The sequence below is a fragment of the Suncus etruscus genome, chromosome 11, assembly GCF_024139225.1.
Source record: "Suncus etruscus isolate mSunEtr1 chromosome 11, mSunEtr1.pri.cur, whole genome shotgun sequence".
In the NCBI taxonomy this organism is placed as follows: Eukaryota; Metazoa; Chordata; class Mammalia; order Eulipotyphla; family Soricidae; genus Suncus; species Suncus etruscus.
Window position 1 is genome coordinate 107,557,612 of NC_064858.1, and position 26,060 is coordinate 107,583,671.

A 26,060-nucleotide genomic window follows, 5' to 3' on the forward strand; every position below is an offset into this window, starting at 1 on the left:
TAAGGCCCCTTTGGTGTGTGGATGGAGGAGAAGGGGATAAGAGCCTCCAACATTTCTGAGGAGCTCTTTCCCAGTGTTCTCTCCTCAGCAGACACCTCTGAAAGTTGCTTTGCCATTCAGTTTTGAACTTTCTCCATGACTTCGAATACTTTAACACTAATGTGTGTACAACTTGCTAATTAATGGAATCATTTGGATCCGAAAACATCTTGTTCTAATGGGAGGCTGCAAAGCACTCTCATTAATTCACAGGTAAAATCATTCCAGCTTTTCTCTTCTCTTCTTTTATTTATTTATTTTTTGTCCTCTCCCCAGCTTGACTTAATAGCTAAATGAAATTCTTCTAATTAGCCTTGTGAAAACCACTCTGCCGGGTCATTGGGTAACCGTGACAGCCTTCGAGTCTGAGAGAGGGTCACTGAGGCTCTTTTTCTTTATCAAGGGCAGAGAATGGCAGGTGAATAGAGGTGAAGTTCCTGACACAAAGAAAAGTGGAAGGATATCTGAGACTGGGTGGCCAAGTAGAAATGGTCAGGGCTCCTTCTGGATACCCTCCAAGGCTGGGAGTTCTTAGATTATGTGTGTCAGATACATAAGATATTCGGAAAGAACCTCATTCCCCCTGTTTTAAGATGTAGGGACTGTAAATTAGCTGTCAATAGAGATCTTCCTTGAGATTGGGGTGTCACTTGAGGGTGACTTACTAGTGACTTACCTCCCTTCTATTTGCAAACGAGAACTTGTCACATCCCAATGAGCAGGAGTCTTAGTGTGTTGGGGCTGGTCCCCTTTAAACAGCAGTACTGGCCATTGGGGTATAACGACAACACCCATGGCTAAATAAAAATTTTGCCTACTCTGATGTTTTTCCTTGAAAGTATCTGGGTACTCAATTTTTTAGTAATATGTACACATCAAAATTTCCCATTAAATCACGGTTGAACTTAAATCCCATTCCTTGGCTGTGATGGCACTCCCATTGTGTAATAATCCTCTCAAAAAAAATCCATCTCTAGATTTTTTTCATTTTCTCAAACTGAAATTCCTTTCCTATTATACACAACCTCCCTTATTTGGGTTACTTTTTAACAGAAAGCTATAATACTCTTCAGATTTGGATCCCATGGAGATGTGACCTTGAAATAGAGACATTCCTCACATGATATAAAGAAGTCTTCATAATGCTTTCCACTGTCTCATGTGATTGTACCAAATGTATCTTGGGGTATTCATTGTTTTCTACAAGAGAGTTATGTCCTTCCAGCTGCTGATGTCCAGGCTAATCTATCTTTCATAGCAGATGAGGCAGCCATGACCCTACTCATCATACCTTGAATAAAAGAACCTTGGCTGTCTCCAGTCAAAATGAATTCTCTCTGTACCAAGACAATAATCTTAGAGAGTATGTTAGGCTATAGCTAAGATGGAATATGAACAAATTGGATTGTGCTGGATGAAATAATGTGTCTACTCTTTTCAAATGCATCATTTGCCAGTCCTTTTATTTTGATGTCCCTCCGGGAGAGATTTAGAGTCAGACAAGACTGGGGTTTCTATCCCCATACTGTCATTCACCTGCTGCTCTATGACCTTGAGCCTCAGTGGCAACATCAGAAACCCAGGACTCATCACATATCATCAATCCAAGTCACTGAAATGGTCTGAGATTGTATCTGCAATGGCCTCCCAAGAAAGACTCAGTCCAGTTTCTGATAACTGATTCCATCATGTTGCTCTTTGTGGTTTTGTCATTGTAGGTCTCCAGGTAGTTCTGAATTCCATTATCAAGGCCATGGTGCCCCTGCTGCATATCGCGCTGCTCGTGCTGTTTGTCATCATCATTTATGCCATCATCGGTCTGGAGCTCTTCATGGGGAAGATGCATAAGACCTGCTACAACCAAGAAGGCATAACAGGTAAGAAAGGATGCTGAGTGACGAGATCTCAGAAGGTTCACTGGTTCCTCCTCACTTTCTACCCTTCTGGAACTGCTGCCACCATGTAGCCAATGATGCTGGGGCATCTCTCAATTTGAGCTCCACACTTATGTACCAGGCAAAGATTGATATTCTTTCTCTTAGGTACGATTTATTTTTCTCTCATATAGATCTCTATGTAAAAGCTTAAATGCAAGCTTCGTTAAGCACCTCTAAACAATTGGTTAGTGACTGAGCCAACTATTCGAGAAGCTTCCATTAGCCATCCTTGAATATTTTAATTCAAGAGTCAGGACTAACCTGGAGACTGTATCGAATTGCTCTGTGCTACTTTGGGGTAATCAAACTTCTTTTGGGAGAGCACCTTTGACTGCCACCAATAGACTTGCCCCATCCAAGCTCGGACCCTTCCCCTACAGCAGTCTTATCCTGGTTTTCTGCTTTTATCATGTCTTCTTTTTAGCATTTCATTCGGAGGCACAGGGTGGATGGAGAACTGAGCTGGCATGAAATCCCTTCCTTGGTGTAAGGAGACTTTTTTCCCTGGGAGAAGATTTAACTCAGCCTCGTGACTCCACAACTCTTTCCTTTTGGAGGCTTCTCCCTCTATGATCCTTCCATAAATCAATATACTTAACAAGTAATGCTAGCTCATTAAGCACTGCCCTAGAAGACATGGAGTTTTTGGCTGGCAGGATATGCAGCAAAGCACTGTCTTAAGTTACTAAACTCTTGACTTGACCTTTAAAAAACATTTAAAAAGACATTGACAAGGCTTTTAAACATAAAGTAAATTAACACCAAAAAACTAGTTGAAGAAATACCCCTCTGAGAGGTTGGTGGGGTTAAACTTCTGTGTTTTTTAAAGCAATACGATCCTTCATCTTAGCACTTGGCATCTTGATGACGAACCAGGAGTATCTGAGTGAAACATTAAAGAAAAGCTCATCTCTCTCTCTCTCTCTCTCTCTCTCTCTCTCTCTCTCTCTCTCTCTCTCTCTCTCTCTCTCTCTCTCTCTCTCTCTCTCTTTCTCTCTGCTGTTTCTCAGTCCCATCCAGTCCTGACATGAAATTAAAACCAACTCATCTTGCTTTAGGAAGTGGGGTGCTTGAAAAGGAATAGCACCTATATAATAAGGAAAATAAAATGTATCATACATGGAAGAAACCAAAATAGATAAACTAATCTGAACATGCTGCTTCTCCTGGTGGGTTAACTAGGTATTTGCAAGATCTTTGGGTCAATATTCAATATCTACAGTTTTTTTAAAAAAAAGAAAACACCATAAATACCAGATAATTGTAACTTTTTCGATGGCAAGTCTATTTACAAGGAGATCTTTGTTTCACTTTCAAGGGAATTGACATTATTGGGGTCATAATTAAATAAATTAATGACATTTTAAAAAATATTTTAAATTAGCCTGGCAATAGCTAAAATTTGGACATTTCTAGCCTTTTGTAAAGAAATACCAAAAATGGCCTAAGGCCTGAGGCTTAAAACATCTGCCTCTAAGCATAAGGCCATGAGTCAAATCCCTGAAGAGGCCATATTCACTGAGCATGGTCCTGGTAGTTCAGGTGTGAACAGTTCCCTGAGGCACCACAAAAAAGTTTGTTTGTTGGCAGTGCAATCACTAATGAGCATCACAACTCAACGAAAAGTGAATGAGGATCAGAGTTGGAAGATGTGACATCCTGCAGGCTGTACTACCAGAATGTGCGATCCACCCGCCATGTCCAGTTTGATCTGTAGCTAACCCTGAAGCAATGCCTTTATGTGACCCAAGTGCCTTCGTTAAAACACACTCTAAAACATGCTGAAATGCAGACTGCAGCATATTTAAAAGGTCCTTTTTGGGGTTGAAGTCAGAAGCAGCCTCAAGTAGGTACTGGGATGTGAATGTTGAGTTTCTGAGAACTCAGTTGGCCATTAAATAATGGGATGGCCATTGAAAATAGGATGAATTAAATAACTCAGTTGGTCATTGAATAACAGAATGATTCATGTCATCACTGTGACTTAAGCAGGAGAACGGGAAGTAGTGAAACTCTGCCATAGAATCAGCGAGGTAACTTTGTTCTGCAGCAAAATGTGTATGTACCACTGAATTCTTTGAACCTCATATGGTTTCTCTAATACTATAAGGAAAATAGCAAAAGTGTATCTTTTGGTGGCAGAACCTATGAGATTAGCTAGCCACCCTGAGCCTTGGTTGGAAGAGCACCCTGGACTGTGTGGTGAGGCTTTTCTAGCTGCAGATGACCTTGAAAGGCTCAAGATGGGGACTGTCCTCTGCAACAGTCACACACACAGTTGGATGAAAAGGTCACTTAGGATCTGCTGAAACTTTTAGTGATGGGCCAATTAAAGCCGCCAATTGAGGAAAACAGTAAAATAATCTGAGGCAGTACATCCTTTCTATCAGAAGAGGTGTTGGATTACTTATGTAATGGATTTCACTTTTACCCTTCAAATCTGAAAAAGAAGTTGACTGCCACCATGGAAATGACAAGCCACCAGATGGCAGAGCCAGTATGCTGAAGGACAGAGACTGAGAGAACATGCCATTGAGAAGTGATGCCAGCTTCCACCAGGAAGGAGACCTTCCTGCCAGGGTTGGGCAAACTCCCTGTTGAGAAGAACTGAACTCAAATGCAAAGGACTGCAGAGGCCTTTCCTCTCAAAATTCTGCTATTAGGAGTCATTTGTTTGCACTTCTCAAATCTGCCAAATGATGTCCATCCAAGTACTGACTGCGTCATGGAGCCTGGGAAAGCACAATCAATACCACCGTCATGGGAGGCTCTTTCAACTACTTGGTGAGAATAACAAGGAGCAAAAAATACACAGGAATATGAGCAAAATGCCCTGCAGCCACAAAAAAGAAGATCCAACATGAGGCTTTGAAACGAGTCTCATGTGTGCCAGAGTTTTGCATTATCTTTGGAATGGGAGATTTAAAACAAACACCAAAACACACAATTTAGACTTTGAAGGCAGGCTAGAAGTATCGCAGCTATAGTGTTTATTTTGCAGGTAGCTGACCCAGATTCAATCTCTGGCACTCCATACTGTCTCCCAGTCTACTAAGAGTGATCCATGAGTGCAAAGTCAAGAGGAAGCTCTGAGTACTGCCCGATGTGGCCTAAAAACCAGGGAAATAATTTAAAGTTCGATTTCCTTATTTTCCCACAAATGTAGATTATGCAAATTCTTGTACAAATTCACCACTTTTGAATTGAATTTATATCAATTTCATTTTTTGTTTGTGCTTTTTCCCAGTGCTACTGAGGGTTTACTCCTGGTTCTGTGCTCAGGGATCACTCCTGTCAGATTTGGGGAACCACATAGTGTGTTGGGGATCAAATCCTGGTCAACCATTTGCAAGGCAAATATGCTCCCCTCTATACTGTCTCTCAGGCCTCTCAACATTCTTTATACTTTAAAATTACTTCTCAGTCTATGAATTTTATGTACTTATAAATTTTAGAATACATTAGACTTTGAACTTTTTTCGTAAAATATTCAGACAAGAAAGCCAGAGAACTGTCCAGGTGAATTATTGTGCTGCTTCTAGACTGCCCTTGCAGTACCCAGAAGTTATGGTCTCAAAAGAAGCCATCCCCCACCCCCAATCCCAGGGGCCTTTGCAAGACATTTTCTCTATTCCTCGCCATATGCCCACGCCCTTTGTTTCTGGTTGTCCCATCTGTTTGATGATTCTCTAAGCCAGGTCACTGAATAGTTCTCCTAAGCACAGGAATTGCCCCTGAGACTGGCAAGGAATTAGTTGGCTAAATCCTAAAAATGCAATCGTTCTCCTATTAACTCCTTAAAGGCAGGTCCTTCCAAAGTAATTGATTTTGCCTTTAGTGAGTTCTTCTTGAGTCCTCTTCCTGGCAGTCTCCCAGGGTTTCATGTTCTTGTTGCTATTAACTGGACTTTAATCTTTGATTCCATTCTTTACCTCAAATTTAATTTGGATGTCTAGAATAACCCTCTTTGTTTCTGTTTTAAAATGTAATGCCCGGGTTGCTTTGTTTCTCCTACCTCATGCTCCCACTTTCCTCTCTTGGCACATTATGGCTCTGCAGAAGAAAACCAACACATTTCCACCTCCGAGGGAATTTTTTTCCCCTTCACCTTTGAGTGCATGCCATCAGGACCTGTTTGCTCGTGCCGCTTCACATTTTTCAAGTGTTCCCTTCAGTGCTTTTTATAGATGCCTATTTTCATAAGATCACCGTTGCTTTTTTAATTGTTCTCAAATCTTTTTATGTTATTATTCAAGACAGATCTAAAATAGCAGAGTGGCACCAAGCCTTTCGATAATCTTTTTGAATCATGTTCATTTTTCTTGTATTAATGAGATGACTTCCTCTGGATTTTATTTGCTTTTCAACACATATTTGCAAGAATTTCAAATACTTTTCCTTTCCTAGGAAACTCACTTTGACACTGGGAACTCACTTGGACTACCTTTGCCTTCTTTCTGCCTGTTTCAGGAATTGAGAAAGCAGGGAAAACTGCCTGCAAAAGTTACCACTGCCACTTATATCCCTCCTTCCCATAGGCTCGGGAAGGCTGTACTGGTGAAAGGACTGTACTGTTTATTACTGAAACCCAACTATGAACATATTTGCAATCATGGTGCTTAAATAAAGATATTATATAAAAAATGAAAAAAAGTCTGGAAGAAAGTTAGCACACAATGATAAACAGCATCTTTACTGTATGCATAAAACATATTAGGAGAAAAAGAAATGCAAGTTTTTCTTTTTCTATTTTGCTTCATTCTTCATTTCCTTCCAAACCTTTTATTATACTTTCTGAACATATTGCTCTTGAAATATCACAGGAGAAGCCAATTGAATTCACAGGCTCTTTTCCTTCTTTTTTTTCTTTTTCTTTTGTTTGTATTTGGTCACACCCAGCAGCGCCCAGGGACTACTCCTGGCTCTACGCTCAGAAATTGCTCCTGGAAAGCTCAGAGGACCAAATAGGATGTAGGGATTCGAACCACCATCTATCTGCATGCAAGGCAAATGCTTTACCTTCATGCTATCTCTCCGCCCCCCTGCTTGTTTTTCTAATCTCTCAACTCAATGTTGAAGGTTCTTTTATTCACCTTTCTATGGATTCAACAGATTTTATATATTCACTTTTTATTTTTCTGAATTTATTTTATTTGGGTGGCCTCCCTTCTGGGGAACCCTTGGCAATGTTCTTATTTTTTTCCAATTATTTTTTAAATAAATTCTTTAATTGAATCACCAGGGGATACACAGTCACAAAGTTGTTCATGAATGAGTTTCAGGCATACAATGTACAACACTCTTCACGAGTGCACATTTCCTGCCCACAATGTCTTCCATTTCTTCCCACCCTCTCATCTCTTCCCCTTCTCTGTGGGGAAGGCCAATCAGACCCCTGGTGATTTTCACATCCTGAAAATCCAGGCTGATATTTCAATGAAAAGTTCTGAAGATACAGTGCTGCACAGACCCTGCAGTATTGGAAATTAGCTTGGTCACCCCATTGTTGCTTATGGTTCTCAAGGACCACTCTGGTTGTGTTTTTGTGGCATATCCAGGTCCCACCTGGCAATGTTCGGGGGACTATGTTGTGAGCATGTATGTAAGGCATGTGTCATGCTCCCTGTACTCTCGCCAGCCTTTTCCTTCACATTTTCTTGCCTCCCATTTTTTAAATTCACATGAAAGTTTCCATATATTGTTAATTTCTTAAATCACAAAAAAATAACAGACTAGTGGTGATCTATTTGGCTGGATCCCTCCTGGAAACTCTCCCTGGAGTAGGAAAATTATAGGGATACTATCATTTTCTACAACAGTACAGGAACCAGCGATAGAATTTTATGTTGGGTCACTGGATAGAGATTCACACACCACCTGAAGGCCAAGAATACGTAAGCAAGAGACATAATTCACAGTAACCCAGACCTGGAAACCATCTTAATAATCTTCCACTGGCCTATGTTAAATTATACTGCTCAAGAACAGAGAACAGACCAGACTGATATTTTCAGCCTCATGAATGAATGTCAAAATCTTTACCCAACATGAAAGAACATGGGCACAGAAAACCACAAACTTCATGATTCCATTTATAGGAAATTTCTCGCAAGTCAACACCGTGGAGATAGAAAGCAGGTAGATCAAGTTGCTAAGGGATGGGAAGAGGAGCAGAGATAGATTGCAAACAATCAATCACACTGGAACTTGGGAGGGTGATGGAATTGTTTTTAAATAGATTGTGGGACAGCTATTCAAATTTACTAAAATTAAGTGACTATAATTTTATGATGATGAATTATAAGGCATGTAAATTGTATTTTTAATAAAGCTGCTAAAGAGAGAGAAAAGAAAGAAAAAGGCAACAAGAAGCAAAGCCAAGATATATTTTCAAATGTACCACTCAATTTAATAATCCTAAAAACTATCTCTAAGGTAAAGATTAATGATATTTTTCTTCCTATGTTCCTATTGGGATTGAATAGTTCAGATTTGAAGCTATAAAATGAGTCAGGCAAGCAACTAATACCCCTAAATTTGAAGATACTGGAGACTGATGCTCTTCTGGTACCTACCAAAGAAGAAAACATTCTGAGTTGAAGAACTACAAGCAAATTCTTCCTCTGAGGACATATTTTAATTCTTGTTGGAAGCAATTACTTTTTAGAACAAAGATCTATTCTTTTTATTACTGATGCTTTCTATAACCAAGAGACAATGTCCTGCTTTTTATAAACTTTTTTCTTAAATTCTACCTTTCACAGCTGGAGCCAAGACTTTCTTTATATTTTATTACAGTGAAAATTCTTAGTTCAACTAAGTTTTATTTCAATTTATAAGTGATCTCTCCACCAAAACTCTAAACTACTTCTTAACACATCAATGTTCTAGTAGCTACTCCTAACATTTGAATGAGCCACAGTATTCTTAATATTTGTCATGAGCACTGTGCCAGTTAGGTCATACTGTCTCCAATAAAAATGAATTAATAAATAAGAAAATAAATAAATAACCCCCCCAAACTCTGTCCCTGTGTAACACTACCTCTCGGTCTCAATTAGAGGTCAGAAACCACTCTTCCCTTCTGATAGCTGTTACTACTAGACGGCAAAGAGCTGTGAAAGTCCACCTACCATGCTTAAAATATTCCAGTATCTGTTTAGAAAGTGCCATCAAGATTATTGCTAATACTTTCTCCCTATAGTGAGATTACTTTTGATCCTTTTTCTAGATCAGGCTTCTACCAAAGAGTCACTTGGATCTCTGGTAATGTATCAGGTGATAAGTGGTGGACCCATAGATGGGCAGAAAGTGTTCTTGAATGGAATATGTTCACTGCTTATGGAAATGAGATTTCATTGGGCCCTCACTCTCAACTTTGGTGCTTTGATGGAAATATCTTTATAGTCTTTACTATCAGTAAGGAAAAGGTGGATGCTTGTCATATGCTTCATACTTCAATTTTTATTGATCATTTGTCATCATTTTAATGTTACCATAGAGTTGTCGATAGCCCGACTAAAGTTGAAACCAATTACTGAGCTTAAGAAAGAGTTTTGTGGGGTCAGAGAGATAATACAGCAGAAAAAAAAAAAACACTTGTGCATCTTGCTCACCGAGCAACCCACTTTAGTGCAGAACAAGGAGTAAATCCTGAACATCACCAAAACAACGAGCACCCCAAAACCAAAAAACAAAGAGAGGGTCCACAACAATAGTTTGAAATTACTCAATTTCTAAATTGATGACAGGATACAATGTATGTCTAGTCCCTTAATTGTTTAACTCTTATTAAATGGGGGGAATAATGAATGTTGGCTTTACATTATTGTTGTGATGGTTGTTTTGCCTAGCCTGACTACTTTGTCCTTTGAATCTAATCTCTTAATTTCTCTCTCTTTTCTGTCCACCTCTCTCCCTCCTCTCTGCCTCTATGTTTGCCCTTGGCTCTCTGAGATGTTCCAGCCGAAGACGATCCCTCTCCTTGTGCTCTGGAGTCAGGCCACGGGCGGCAGTGCCAGAATGGCACTGTGTGTAAGCCCGGGTGGGACGGGCCCAAGCACGGAATCACCAACTTTGACAATTTTGCCTTTGCCATGTTAACGGTATTCCAGTGCATCACCATGGAGGGATGGACCGATGTGCTCTACTGGGTATGTAACCAGAAATTGGACCAGGCAGCGAACCCAGATGGCTGCAGGGCCTTCTTAGCATCTCTATTTCCCATGATTTAGAGGTCAGACACACATCTCAGAAGGGTTGATGAGTATTTTTGATTTTGTCCAGGTCCTTCCTGAGAAACAAAGCCTGAACTCTTCACTCTAATGAATAACCACCAGCCAAAGAGAAATGTTATTTTGTCCTACCATAATGGAAAATGCTGGCATGCTGTGTTTCTCTGTGAATGAGTTGGTAAACTCTGAAATAAGGCGTATATTCAACACCTCTTCTCATTAGAGGCCTCTAATCCTTTTCCTGCCTCTGTCACCAAAAAGGTGACATAGGGGGCATAATTATTAATTTTTGAAAGCTAAAGAGATAAGTCAAGTTTGAACTTACATATAGAGAAGATATCAAATAGAAATTCTAACATTTTTATTGAATTGTTTTTCAATGATGGCATACTATTACATAATTTTTTTAATATTATACTTTATGTATTATATTAGATATTGTACCGAACTACTTTCACAGCTACAAAACACCCATCTGATTATGTGATGCATATCAAGAAACGTCACTTTCTGGTTGGTTGCTGTCAACAAATCAACAGCAAAATCTGTCTTTTTCTGTAAAGATGCCTCATTGATTTTTCCAGCAGCCAATGTTACTTTACCAACTTCCAACTCTTGAAGAGCCAGAATTTTATACAGCCGCTCCCAAAGGGAAATCCTCACTCTATATTTGAGCTTTCTCCATTCTGGCAGAGTTGAGCTTATTATCTGTAAAAACTCCAGCAAATGGTATTCTTTGTAGAATATCCTTCTTCAGCGTGGGAAATTACTTGCCAGGTTCTCCAGCATTTGGGTAAAAATAATGCCTCTTGCCAGTCTTCAAAATGCCTTCTCGCCCAAAGTTTTGCAAATAGTCAAATCTATTTGGCCATCCTGATAACATTTAAGAGTCTGCTTAGGGAACAGTGTCTCTGTAGGAAGGCAAGGAGTGAGAGGCAGAGAACAGCACTCACGGAGTAGGGCTGCCAGATAAAACGAACCAATGCCAAGAGAGGTGTTGACTTTTTTTCTGAATCAGAAAGAATTTTGTAACAGCACAAAGATGTGATACAGGGTAGTGTATCTTCTCTCTCTCTCTTTTTTCATATAAGCACCATGTCCTATTGATTTAAAAACCCTCTTTTCCTAGGTTTTAATGTTAGAATCGATGTGAAAAAACCCTGTGTTGCTAGGAAATGTGTTCCTCTCTGCAAAGAACTACTTGAAACTTGTCTGAGTACCTTGGACCCACTAAACATTTATTGAGCATGACTTGCATGCTAGCGATGTTCCTAGGTCTTGAGGATTTAAACATAAATAAGCAGTAGTTCAGATGGAAAGGTCAGTCTAGGAAACTAGACTGAATTTTAAACTGCACAGTAGCATCCCAGCTAGAGCACTTGCTGGGGTCTATGTTTTGATACTCACCAAATAAGACAAATCACTCCTCTCTCCTCACTCCAAATGAAACATTAGAAAATGCTTCTCAAATCTCTGCTCCATAATAAATGGGCATTAGGTAATCTATAACATAAAGAAAAATTGTTGGATGTAATATGCAAGTGTTTTTAATTTAGTGGAACAGAAAAAATTCCTAAGGACCCCAACTGGTGCTAAATGATTGGATGGATCTCTATGACTAACCAAGAACAGAAACATTCTTCTGTAAATAGATAGCCTCAGCCTATAGATCATAGAACATATGATTGTATGGAGCTGTGCTTTGGGGCCTCATCACATGAGCTTCAAACCCATGCCTTAAGTTGCTATGGTAACGCCTTCATGGCATCAAATTGAGGGTAGGGTGGCAGCGGGTGGGTGGGTGTAAGGTTGCAGGAATAGGTATAATTTACTTTGTTGATGGCCCTAATGTATTTTTGTGATCTTCGTTCATCATCTCCTCCACCCTCTCTCCTCCACCATAAGTCATTGATACTCCACCAGCCAGATGTGGCCCAAAGAAATAGTGTCATAATGACAGCAAAAGTGGGGAAGAAGAAGAAGCATGCAACTGCAACCACCAATTTGCAGCAGCTGTGTTGTGCTTTCTCTCCTGGGGTGTGTGTGATAGAGCTCAGACTGGGAATGGAAAAAGTGTCAGAGGTGAAGCAACAATCCCAAGCTCATTGGACATGCTTCTCCTTGATTTTCCCAGCGTCTTTTTGAAATCACCATGTTGTATGTACATGTGCATTCACATGCAAAACTACTCTCAACATGTATGTGAGCACATAGTCCTACAATGAAAACTGAGCTCTAACTTGGGTATTTAGGATGGAACTCCTCCCAGCCCAAAGCTCCTGCTTTTAGATGATTTCTTTAACGGCTTTGACCTTTCTATGCCCGTTCCTTCCTTCCTCTCTCTCTTCCTTTCTCCTTCTTCCTTATTCCTCCCCTTTGCTATTCAGCCTGTATCTTAAGACCAAGAGACTGAAAGAAGCTCAATGTTCATTAGCAGGACACAGGAAGTTTTCTAAATTTAGATACCCAGATTCCCCCCCCCCTTCCTCTGCCCCCTAGTACCTACATTTGGGAAAAGCTTCCCATGTGATTTTATTGCCCAGGATGGAGTTTGTAAACTAGAAATATTAATTATTATGCCTGAAGGTGCTGCTTGATACCACTTTATTACATCCAGTCTAAGAAAGGAATCTGTGAGGATTGGGGGAAGCAAGGTTCCAGTCAGAAGAATGTAGACATGAGAAGGAGCAACCATTACTTTCAAGCAATAAATGGAAACTCCAAAAGCTGTGTTCACTCTGATCCACCAACAGCTTATTAGTTGTTTCTTATGGAAAATAAAATAATTAAGGTGCTTAAGACACAAGATAGAGTGAGGGGTGATCAGCAACAGTGAGATTATTGATGTAGCCAGTGGTCAACACTAGCCATCTACTTTGAATAAAGTTTAGTGAGCTTCTCTGAAGAGTTAAATCAAACTTGGTCAAGTAATGCTTGAATAAATTGCCTCATCTATGAAAAACATTGGCTATAGATTTAGTTGAGGTCCCAGTTAAACAATTTCTCTTAAGCATTTATTATACTTGTTATAAAGTATACAGCCTACAGAGCAAAGGGGCTAGGAACTCAGGTTTTGATTATGGTTTCTTGAGAAAGGCCTTTACTCAGAGCCTTGCTATCTACTCTCATAATCTGTGTCCTTTTGAAAATAGAAAGTAAATGAAAAAATTTATTGAATTCAAATTTAAAAATTTAGCCTTCTTAGACGAGTGCATCTAAGTAGGAAGAATCCAATGTGATCAACATTACCATTCATTTCTATTGCTTCTTTTAGGTTTATAGGTTTGGTTTTTTTAAACCATGCATTCTAGCCTTATTAATAAATTGCAAGATTACTTATCTTATATAGTTTAGGCATAAACCTTCTTAAGACACTACTGAATCTAGGTTACTTGTGGAATTTTCAAACATAGCTATAGAATGATGTCCTTTAACACTGAGCTTTCCTTCTTACACAATATAACTAGGTTACTCAAACATCGGTCAACTATCTATTCAGCACTGTCTCTGTGCTCTACTATTAAGTTAGCTCATACTTGTGGATTCAAGAATATAATGGTCATTAAAACTTAGTTTTGAATAGCTTGAAAAGGTCACATATGAATTTTGGATAACAAGGGCATCAGTTAGAGCAGGAGTTTGCAGGAATACACACTTCCTGCTCTGTAGGAATCTAGGTACCTACCTAATCCTTTATCAAAGGTCTGCTTTCTGTTTTCTTGCCTTGAGAACATTGCATGCATTGTAGTCCAGTAAGTGTTCTGCTCTGTTTTTATGGACTCAATTCCTTTCCACTCTCTCACCAACACAGCAACTCTCCTTCCTGACACCACCCATTGATTTTCCCCCATTTGGTTTTTCCTTGATCAGCTCTTCTACTGATTAAAAAGATCAGAAATTGAACTTTAAAATAAAATTAGAATCTCTTCATAAGAAATTACACATAGGAACAGTATTTCAATAACAACTAGTGTCTTTGGTAGTGTCTCACTTAGTTTTGTTCAACAAGAGACTTTGGGAACAAAAGTTCAATATTTAAGTCCTTTATCAATCAATTTTAGCTCTACACTTGGTCTTGGCATTGCAGTTACATGTCCTAGGCAATAGTCCTATTTGCCCATGCCCATAGTCACATACTATCATTGTGGTAGTATTAGAATACCTGTTATTCAGTGTAAAGATCTTTTGCATCCAAGCAGACTCAATACAGATATTTTGCTCTTTTTTCCTCATTCTCTCTGGTCTTCAAAGGCACCTCTTTTATTACATATTATGGAAAATGAATATTTGTGTGCATCAAGAAAGCAGAAATGGTGGATGGGATTTCATTGAAACAAGCTTTAAGTGATCTGGAAACTTCATATATGTTATTTACCAGTATCAAAAGAAAGACGTTTAGGTCCACCTTGAGGCACTTTAGTTCTTAATTTTAACTTTTTCTCTGTTAGGAACTTACCCACAGTCTTCCCATGCTATTTGCAGCAGAGACCTTGTTGGGACCAAGGTAATAGTAACTCCAGTATTAGATAGAGTTCATATATAACATATGTGAAGTCCTGGTTTTAGTCCCTGGTACCAACAGGCATGGCCCTAGCGCTCCCAAATTTCAAGAACAAGCCTCACTTGGAATGGTCCCACTTCATCCCAACATCTATGGGTATGATGCTTATACAATAAAATATGAAGGAGGCGCTGTACAAGAAGAGAGAATGGAATTTTTTCAGGGGGGTACTTAGTTCCCATATATGGCAGGTATGAGGCAGAAGAGAAGTTTCCTTTGCCTTGATAGAGAAAACTTAACTTTTAGAAGAAAATAAGCAAGAAATATGCTTTAGGTTCTCTCAAAAGACCCTAGAAATGTTTGGTTACCCTAAAATTAAGTCATCAAGTTGTCCAAAATGTTTTCATGCTTAGGCCTTTTATGATGGGCATTAGCCTCAGCCCTCAGATAAAAAAAAAAAAACGTTCCCAGGGATATGTCTCAGTGAAAGAACTCTTCCCTTGCATTTCTTACATATGTGAGACTGGATTCAATCTTTAGTACTGCCCAAAACAGACAAATAACACGTGGCTTCTTCTGGCCATGATCCAGCTCTATCCTGCATATGTGTTTATCCCTGAGCTACTATTCCAATTTCCACAGCCCTGACCTCTTCCAGGATGTCTGGCTAGTTACTTGCATCTGAACTGAGGGATCTGCCCAGTCAGCAAGAATTCATTTCGTGGATTTGCCTTGGTGCTAGGAACTTGCTGGCATCTTTCCTCCATTCCAGACTCCCACAAGCCAGACCTTCACCCAGGCACTTAGGAACTTCAAGTTAGCCTACACCACATTAACAGGGGCAAGGATGACAACAAGTTGGGAGAAAGGCTGTTTTCTACCTTAGTATATACTCACTGAACCCCTGGAAATATACGATATACCAGCAGAAAAGGTGAGCAATAGTTAGGAGTAACCTCAGATTTTTGTAGCCATCTCCTTGTCCATGTCAGCAACAAATCCTGTCCTTGAAGGCTACTCTATATATAAAGCACTGTGACTTTGGGGGTTTGACCCCCTGCCTTTAATGGCACATGATGACCCCTCACCATTTGTGGACACTGTTTAGTTATCTAAACATGCCAGCTTGGGACCTTAGAGAGTAAAGCACCTCCACTTGAGAACTTACAAATTTGTGAAAGTCTTCAAGGAGGGAGAAGGGCCAGTGAAAGTGTCATGTTATTTTTTCTAGTTTTACTTTCTTGGGGGAAATAAGTGGTATATTTGATGGTATTTGATGGATTGAGCAAGGGTTTTCCTCAAGGAATTAAATGCTGAGGTCATAAAAATCTACTATAGTTTCCTTCAATTTTTTCTTTCTTTTATCCACAGATTATGGGACCAATTTTAACTGTGACAGCTGCAAGTGTTGGGGCCACTCCTGGTTTTTGGACCTGGAGACACTGACAGCTATAGATGATAAACATTGGGGTACCTGATGGGCCTTCCATGAGAATCCCACAAAACTCCCTTGGTTGTAGGCTGTTGAATTATCTAGATTTAGTGGTTTAAGAGGATTGACCACTTTTCACCTCTACATAAGGGTGTGAAGCATCTGGGTCATATTTTAAAAATATTTCTTTATTTATTCTTTCTTTTTTTAGTGATTCCTTTCCCAATGATTTAAGACATCAATCTCATCTCCCCAGGCATTGCCCTACTTCAGAGTGCTCAGGATTCTTTGCTCTCTGCCCAGGCTGCCCCCAAAAGTAGGTGGCCTAGAATAAAAAGAAATAAGAAAGGAAACAAAGGGGTTCTTTCCTTTCAGGCCAGAGGCAGACAAGTCAGGGAATGGTGTCTATGATATATGAAAGATCCTGACATTACCATTAGGGTATCTGTAGGGTATCAAGGGCCATGAAGTTATCAAGTGACTATCTATGGGACATGTATAGTCCTGAGGTTGCCACGAGGGTATCTATAGGAGATCTGTAGGTCATGAGGTCTATAGTTTCACCCCTTTGAGGTTTGTAAAGACCTTGTCAGTAACTTTCCTTGTCAATGGCAAGAGGTCATCTAGACTAAACAAAGGTTCAAAGGACTCTCAAGTTCTCATGGTTTTGTTGACTCATCAGAAATGTGTGACTGGAAGGGACTGGATTTTCTGTAAAATAAAAATAACATAGTGAGGGTGTCTGAGGAGGCAGCAGTAGAGATTTCATGTCGAGCAAGTGGATTAGTGTCTAACAGCCCCCCCCTTTCTAATTCCCATTTGCTGGGCTGAGGCACCTCTGTGAAAGTGATCAGAATGGACATACCATGGCCCTTAGAACTTGTATGATCTGAGTAAACATGCCATGGCCCCTGGAACATGACCCCCTGGAACTGGCCCCTGGCTCTCCTAAAGAAGATAAGGAGGCCTGTGTCCAGGCAGGAGCTAGGGACTCTCTTAGAATAGATACTTTGGCTGCCATGCTTTCCTCGAGACACCCAGGAAAGTGCTTGACTGGGGCTTACGAAGCAGGCAAGTTGGTCACACCTTGTGGAGGCACATAGAGAGTTGGGGGTCTGGTTCTCTTCTCTCATGAGAATGGCTTTTCCTCAGGAGAACCTGATCTAACCTCCCTCCTAGAAAAGTAAAGAAGCAGTAATTTAATGAAGAAAGAACTTCCTAAGTTTTATGGGTTGAGCTGGCTACGCAAAAGGAAAAACGAGAGCACTAAAAGCCTCAGATGACCAGGATACAGATTTCCCCAGAAGCTAATCAGATGAAAATTCCCCATTATTGGGCTATATACAATGTCACTGATTTTACCATGCACAGACACAATGTATTTGATTGAAACATTTTTTTTATTAATAAAGCTTTACTTTTTGGGGGGCATACCCAACAGTGCTCAGAGCTTACTTATTGCTCTGTACTCAGAAATAATTTCTGGTAGTGCTCAGGGGACCATATAGGATGCCAGGGTTTGAATCTGTGTCAGCTGAATACAAGGCAGTTGCACTACCAACATACTATCTCTTAGGCCCCTGACACACAATGTCTTGTATGTAGTGGTAGACACTTCATACGTACTACTTGAACAAACATAGACTCTAACTGACCTAAGTTAACAATAATAAAAGTTTTCTGAGAGTACAGTGTATAGGCATTTGCCTTGCACATGGCCAACCATTGGCATTCCATATGGCCCTTGGAGTCACCAGGATTGATTCTTGAGTGCAGAACCAGGAGTAAACCCTGATAACAGCCAGGTGAGGCAAAAATAAATAAATAATAAGAGCAGTTTTTGTCAATGTGCCCTGCAATCAAAGGTGACATGGAGACCCTGGTTAGCATCTTTACTGATGATCTGAGGCTCTCATGGTCTCAAGGTCTGAGGCTCTCATGCCCTTCTTGTCCCCCAGTGTATTTTTGTCAATCTTGCCTCTCCTTGTGCTGGGTTAGTTGTTTCTCTTGATAGTGAAGACATCTTGAACTTGCCCCTGCTGACATGGTTTCCTTGGCATCCTGGTTTAGAGAAGACTCCCAGGCTCCCTCTGAGGGGGCAGGTCTGACGTACAGACCTTTCTGCCCTGCGTTTCCTAACAGCTGCTATTTTTGCTGGCTATTTTAGTACTCAGCCACTGGGAAAATCCTCCATCCAGAGCCAGGATGGCTTTACAGCTGTCAGCTCTATTTTTAACAATCGCCAAGTTCCTAGGGAAACCCGTTTCCATCCCAGGATCACAGGGCCCCTGGCTTTCCATGTTGCTTACAACTCCTTTTGCCTAAGGTAACCTCAGGTGAAGTCAGTTTACTCTGGCTCTGGCTCTGACTCCAGTTTCCCATGCCACATGTTTTGTGCTACTACAACCCTCTCTCCACACTTGTATTTGCCACATGCATTGAGCTGCCTCTTCTCTGTCTTCTCCGGTAGCAAATTCCATACCTACCATGTCAAGTTAATTCATTTACTCAACATTTGACTGGGTATCTGCCACATGCAGGGTGTGGTTCTTGGTACAAGGGTATGCCAGTAAACAAAGCAAACAAAATACCTGCCTTCTTGTACCATTTAGTAGTAAAGGTTAGAATATTGCATTAAAAAATAATTCAAACTGTTAGACAGTGGTAAGTTCTATGAAAAGATAAGGTAGGACATACTCCAGATGGTAGGTCGATGGAATTTAATGGAGACATGAAAAAGTGTTGCAAGCCCTTATTGTCCTCATAGACATGCTTTCCATAATAATCTCAAGCCCTTGACACCACTTTTGTGACTCTGCATCCAAGCTGCACTTGGTAGCTTTTTCCAACCAAGGTATGGTCACTGTGGATAAATCTGAATGGATTTGGAACAAATATGCTGGATGTAACCCAATATTATTATTTTTCATTTTTTGGTTTTGGGGCCATACAGAGATTTGCTCAGGGATTACTTCTGGCTCTGCACTTAGTCTTCACTCCTAGCAGTGTTCAGGAAACCATTTGGGATGCCAAGGATTGAACCTGTGTCAGCTACATGCAAGGAAAGCACCTGATCAGCTGTTTTTTTTTTTCTTTCAAACTCTCTCTCTCACCTCGGATCTTTAAACATGTCAGGCTGGTCTCTCAGGATTTCTCTCTCACTTTAATACATAGCAATCCTCAAAAACACTAATATTAGTCCAGCAGACACAGAAAGGTTTCTCAGAGCCAGTGAAACTGGGGGCTGAAGAGGGCAACTGCTACTTCATGTCACACCTATAACTCATTTCAGCATATGTCAGTAATTAGAAATTGTTCGAAGTGTTTCAGAATCACCTGAGGGTTTAAGCCGCACTCGGGGCCTCTGATCAGTGAAAGTTTCCTGGATCAGTGAACCATTTCCTGGGTGGTTCTCATGCCATCGATCCTTGGATTGTGCTTTGAGAACTGTTCTGTTAATCAAGAGAAAGGTAGATTAAGTCACAGGTCTTGTTCCTTGGCTGGAACTCCATAGAGAAAGCTGGACATTCATGATTCTCAAGTCTTAATTTGCATCAGGTTCGCTTGTAAGACTTGTTCAAAGCATGGACTCTTTTGTTCACCCCCAGAGTTTCAGGGTGGCTCCAAGGATATGCATTTCTAAACAAATGCCGTCCTTTCAGCAGGTCTGCAGGCCACATTTTAAGAACCACCCAGGGAGAGCATTTGGTAGTTTTGTGTACTTGGGAATTGGGGTTATGTACATTTATTTTACAAAGACAAAGTTAAAATTTGTAGGGAGATAAAACAAAACCCTGTTTGAAAACATCCAAGGAAAGAGATTTGAGAAGCTAATTCAGACTAAATTTCTTGAACAAAAATGCTGATGTTTGGTAACTTGTATGTCGAATTGAGAGTGCTGGAAAAAGCTGAACAATTTCTGAGGGGTTCAGGGCAGGGCTGTTGGAATGGTCTCTATTATTTGTCTATGTCATCCACCACTGCCAATTCCAAGACACCATCATGAAGTCACTGAACATATGGATAGGAAGATGCAGAAGCTCTCCAAGCCCATTACGGACTCCAGCTCTAGCATGGAACCATGTGCTGAATGCCTACTATGTCCAAGGCACTGCCTTCAACAACTGCATAGTTGTATTCTTTAATGGAGGCACTTCTTACTCCATTGGGTACAGATGCCAGTCTCCAGGTTACAGATGGCTTCTCTCTATGCCGTGGTTGCAACAGAGGAATGGTTCTCTGAATATAAATCCAACCCACTATCTTTTCAGCCTGTGGATTGTAGAACTTAGATATCACTGCAATCTTGTCCTAAACTCTGAAGTCAGCTTAACGTTAAGATAAAAAGTCTTTAGGAAAGATTTACCTCCCTATACTTCCTCAGAAGTTTGGAGATCTTCTGATCTGTCAGTAAGATAGTACATCACTGATCTATCAGTAAGATCACTAGCTTTACATGCCAAGATTATGGTACCTGGAGGCAGGGATACAGGGAATGATGCAATGGATATTTAGACATTGCATAGCTGAAATCATACTATGCTGAGGCAACCCACTTGTTTAGTAAATATTAAACATTAAGGAGCTTTTTCTTTTCTAAAAAAATGAAACAATGGCTAGTCATATAAAATTCCTCATATAGCAAAGTTCTCTTAAATTCAGACCCTGGTTAGGAGAAAATACACTGAAAAATCAATGATTCAGGAGGCACCAATGGACCCTCATCTATATAATCAAAACCCAGCTCCATCCCTTGTCTTCTCCAGCTGCTGTTCATACCTTTCTCCTTGCTATAACCCAAGTCTGCTTTCGCTCTTTCCTAACTTTCCTTCATCTTTCCAGATGCAGGACGCTATGGGCTATGAGTTACCCTGGGTGTATTTTGTCAGTCTGGTCATCTTTGGATCCTTTTTCGTTCTAAATCTGGTTCTCGGTGTATTGAGCGGGTAAGCCGACCATTTCTAAGTACTTTTTACAATGCAGCTGAGCAAGGGCCCAGGTTCCACTGTCTCCATCACCAGGATCCTCAGGGGCGAGATCCTAACAGACTCAGGAATACGACCAACCAACCAAACCAAAAACCAAAAAGGGTGTTCATTTAAACCCAAATTCTAACCATTGATGGACAGGCTGTTTGGCCTCCGACGTGCCCCTGGAGGGTCTCTGGGTCCCAGCACTGTTGCGTCAGTGCCTGGGAGTTGGCGATGGGTGCTTGGCCATGCTCAGCTGCTGAGTGTGCCTCACTAACTATCATTCCGTTCTTCCAGGTCAATGATGCCGTAGGAAGGGACTGGCCCTGGATCTATTTTGTTACACTAATCATCATAGGGTCATTTTTTGTACTTAACTTGGTTCTCGGTGTTCTTAGCGGGTAAGCAGGACCAAGGAAAAAGGTCTTGGTTTTTCCATTTATTTTATTTACTCTTTGTGCTATTCCTGGCTTTCTTCTTTTTTCTGACTCTGATGAACCTGGGATAAGGGGTCACCTCTGGAGCCTTGAAGTGACTGCCATTGGCCTGGCTGAGCAAAGGGTCAACAGTCCAATCGATGGGTCTGGGACCAGGAGACACTTTGTCCTACCTGTCTCATGTCAGGTTTAGCCAAGTGGTCAGGATGCTTTTCCTTTGACCTGTGAAGCAGCGTGACGAGACTGTTGAAAGGGAAGGTCAGCAGCACAATCTGGAGAATCCTTGTATGCTTTAAACAAACACAGCAGCCTTGCCTGTTCACTGGAGCCAGTCACGGTTGGTAACAGGCTAGCAGCAAGGATTTTAGATTTCCCTTCATTGGGTGTGGAGCAGCCCCAGAATAAGAGTTTGATTCAGAAGATAAATAGATCTGTTCCACTTAGTTCTGATTTATAGGCTGCGCAGTCTACCTCTGTGATTCACTTTTCTGAATTGAATGGGTGTGTGTGCTGCTTAAAGCCATACATTATTTATTGAATAGCAGAGATGTAATTTATTTTGCTTTTCAAGACTTATGGTTGATGACAAGTATCAAGTCTGCTGACTTTATGCCTTTTCTCAGATGAAGCTGACTAGAGGTAGACAGAGAGCAGGTTGGAGCCTCTAGTAGTATTGGGGAGGCCACTATTCCACCAGCGAGCCTCACTGGATACCCTGAGCCCCTATTCTTCCAGAGTCCATGCCAGCCATGCCAAGGCCTAACACCTAAATGCTCCTGGTGACAGCTCATGGGTGATTTCCTCTGCTGCCTTTGCTCTGTGGGGAAGGGAACAATATCTCCAGGTCTGTTTGAAACAACTCTGCTGCTTTGAGTATGCTTTCCTAGATCTCTAGGGACATAAAGGCTGGGAGAATGTCATACATAAGGAGAGAGTTTTCTCTTTATTTTTATTCAGCCTATGAACAGTTACTCTCAACCTCCTGCCTAAAACAATGCAGGAACATGGGAGTTAGCCTTGAGATCTGGGTGAAGGAAAGATTTGGCTTTCATTCTTATCCTTTCTTGTGATATGTGACCTGTGAACGACCTTGCCAACACCATACTTTTTGCTAAGGAAACGTCTCTCAGGACTTTCCCTGAGAAAAGTGCCCTCCATGGGGGCTAAAGCTGATAAATAAGGATACTATAATCCATGATTAGCTAGCTGCCTGGAGGGCTTTCTTATTTATGTTCCAATACAAGAAAATGCTCCCATGTCTACTTGTAAATCTCCAGGAAAGTCATTGAAAAGCATTCACCTTGTCACTCTTACTCGAAATACAAGTCCAGTTATGCCCTTTCTGGATACATAGTTGTGGATACCTTCTTGGTATGTGAGCTACGCATATGAGAAAATGAAGATTACACCAACTCCCAGGTGTTGCACTGCCATTTTATATATTATTTAAGAAACTGCCTCACATATCGTATGTATGATGATGGATGACTATGGAGCTATCACGATAGTGATCATTGTGCTCTGAGTGCTCTGAAATGATCAAAGAGAACTATCAAACATTAGATCTACTTCTCCCCTTTTAAGGTGATGCAGTGAGCTCCGAGATTTTATATGATTTTTATAATGTCATTTTGTTGGTTAATGTCAGAACCTGGACCCAAATCCATTACAGTCTGGCTTCCCCTCACTTTCTAGTAGGATACATGGTGCTTCAGTTTGAACTTAGAAACTCAAGCCCCAATATTGAGCCAATATTGAGTAAGATTCCATTTTATTTCCCCATTAATTAAGAAAAATTTTGAGGCAATTCCACTGGCCTCTGGAATCTGAACTATTCATAACTTCATTTTACAGAGAAGAAAATGTGAGCTCCTGAGGGGACTACCTCAATTCTAATAGAATTCTAGTAGGTAAAACATGTAAAACCCAGGATTATACCTAAGCAATTTGAATCCATAGCCTCTACTCCAGGTTATGTTGTCCCCAAATCCATCTATCTGGTTAGTCCCATGTTCTGAAGTTACAGGCAAGAAGTAGGAAGGGAGAAATAGACAGTCCTATGAGTAATAAGTGTAATAGCCAGCAGTGATTTACCTTTAGGTGACTAGAAACAGCTAGTGGGAAGAAAGGATCCCATCCCACTTGAATGGCTACAACATATTAGCCAGATATAGTGAGACAGCTTTGACTGTCTTCCCAGTTCATGAGTGAGCAGTCTCCACACACTAGCACTGCAGTCTTGGAATATTCTGGAATTGGGGGGCATAAAACCACACATTCATCAATGAAAGGTAGAATTATTTCACAGCCAAGCTCAGTAACTTCCTCATATATTATGTCCTCCAGTCACTTAGAAAAGGTTAAACTGGGCCGGGCGGTGGCGCTAAAGGTAAGGTGCCTGCCTTGCCTGCGCTAACCTTGGACGGACCGCGGTTCGATCCCCCGGTGTCCCATATGGTCCCCCAAGCCAGGAGCAACTTCTGAGCACATAGCCAGGAGTAACCCCTGAGCGTTACTGGGTGTGGCCCAAAAAACCAAAAAAAAAAAAAAAAAAAAAAAAAAAGAAAAGGTTAAACTGTGCTTAAAGTGGTCTGCCCCTCAATGATAAGATGATATGCTATAAAGCTTCTATTTCAATGGTGGAAGTTCAGAGATTTTTGGTCATTGAGGGTTAAGCACACTTTACCTGGAACATTCATCCAGAAAACCTTACATGTCCATTTGCTCAAAGTGCATTCATACTCATCATCTGTTGATCCTCACAAGCCGTAGACTGATATGAACACAGATAAGAATGTGGTTAAATTTGCTTTCCCCTCTAGAAACCTCAGTCTCTACCCTGTTAGAATTAAAGCAGAGACAATGCGATTCTTTTTCTTTTTGTTTTGTTTTGTTTTCGGGCCACACCTGTTGACACTCGGGAGTTACTCTTGGCTATGTGCTCAGAAAACTCTCCTGGCTTGGGGGGACCATATGGGATGCCGGGGGATCGAACTGCGATCCATCCTAGGCTAGCACTTGCAAGGCAGACAGATGCTTTACCTCTAGCGCCACTGCTCTGGCCCCAACAATGTGATTCTTGATATTGTACTTGGGTCTGCGATCCAATGAAAGTTTCCAGGTCCTGGAATCAGGCTTATTTTTTTTTTTTGGTTGGTTAGTTGGGATTGTTGTTTTGTTTTTGTATTTTGGGCCATTTCTGGTGGCACTCAGAGATTACTCTTCGATCTGCACTCAGAAATTAGTCCTGGAAGGCTCAGGGGACCATATGGGCTGCCAGAGATCAAAGTAGGGTCGGCCAAGTGCAAGGTAAAAGCCTTACCTGCTGTGCTATCACTCTGACCCTGATTTTTTTTAAGTGATAGAAAACAGAAGGCTTTGGCATGTGTATCTTCAGGTGACAAGCAACCTGAGGCCTCTTAGACAGGTTATATTTCAGAATTTCCCTACTGGGAAATGAGCATGTCTTTCTTACTCCAAAAGCTGGGAGTCTGTTGGGTAGGCAGCTTACAACCAGACAGTGAACTGGACTGTGGCCCCCACAATAGGACACAATGTCCAAATCCAGAGGGAAATAAGAGCAAGACCAGACACAGCTACCATGTGAAAAAGGACTGAAGGGTGATTGTAGATTCAATTCTCAATATAACTGGTTTTAGCGATGGTTTCTGAAGCCACCAAAGACACCAAATTCTAAACCACTTCTCTTAGGGGTAACACAGGATTAAATTCCTACTAGCCTCAAATTTCACATTTTTTATCATTGCCCAGTTATGTTAGGTGTCTTTCTGTTGAAAGACATCTTACTTAATATCTATTATTTATTCAACACCATCAAACATTAAGCCACCTTCGCTGTACCTCATGGTATATGGCATATGTACTATATCTTGAAACAAATTTCTGTTGCTATGCACTGAGAGACGCTGGATAGCACTTTAGCACTGTGCTTGGAATCCATTTCAAACAAAACAATTAACAAAAAAGAAAAAAGAGAGGAAGAATTGTAAAGCACCAAACAAACCATAGACAGATAGACAGGATACTTGCTGTAGGTCTGATCACAGAAACAAGGCAAGCTGTCACCTTGGTTGACCTCAGTTGAAAACGTGAACCAGCTTTGCACCAAGCTGCAAATGCCTGCAAAAGCTCCGGAGTATTGATTTGAGGGTGACAAGTAAATTTTAGCAAGTAGACAATTTTGCAGATATGAAATCTGTGAATAATGAGGATTGACTGTTTTGATTATCAGAGGGCTGAGAACTGGGCAGCTGTAGTGATTGGATTTTCCACAGGCACCTCTCTCTGTGCATGCTTTAAAGTCCTGAGTCCCGTTGGCTCTCCACTCCCGCCCTTATTTTTCACACTGACCATTGCTGGCGAGAGATGTGTTCCTGCCTCATGACAAATCCCAAGGCTGTGACTGATTGTGAAGTGGGCTCCAGTCCCCTGGCCCAGCACTGCCTGTCAGGCTAGTGCTTCATGTCTTCATTAGCTCAGTCCCTGGAGC

The 26,060-nt window shown here is 40.9% G+C and overlaps 1 protein-coding gene across 1 annotated transcript in view; it reads left to right on the top strand.

Annotated features, from left to right (window-relative positions):
• The window catches only part of CACNA1C (calcium voltage-gated channel subunit alpha1 C), a 657,609-nt gene that overhangs the window by 491,699 nt on the left and 139,850 nt on the right, over window positions 1-26,060 (top strand). Inside the window, exons 6-8 of the mRNA XM_049783035.1 lie at window positions 1,758-1,916; window positions 9,933-10,129; window positions 20,986-21,089. Coding sequence (XP_049638992.1) covers window positions 1,758-1,916; window positions 9,933-10,129; window positions 20,986-21,089 — 460 coding nt within the window. The remainder of the gene's footprint in view (window positions 1-1,757; window positions 1,917-9,932; window positions 10,130-20,985; window positions 21,090-26,060) is intronic.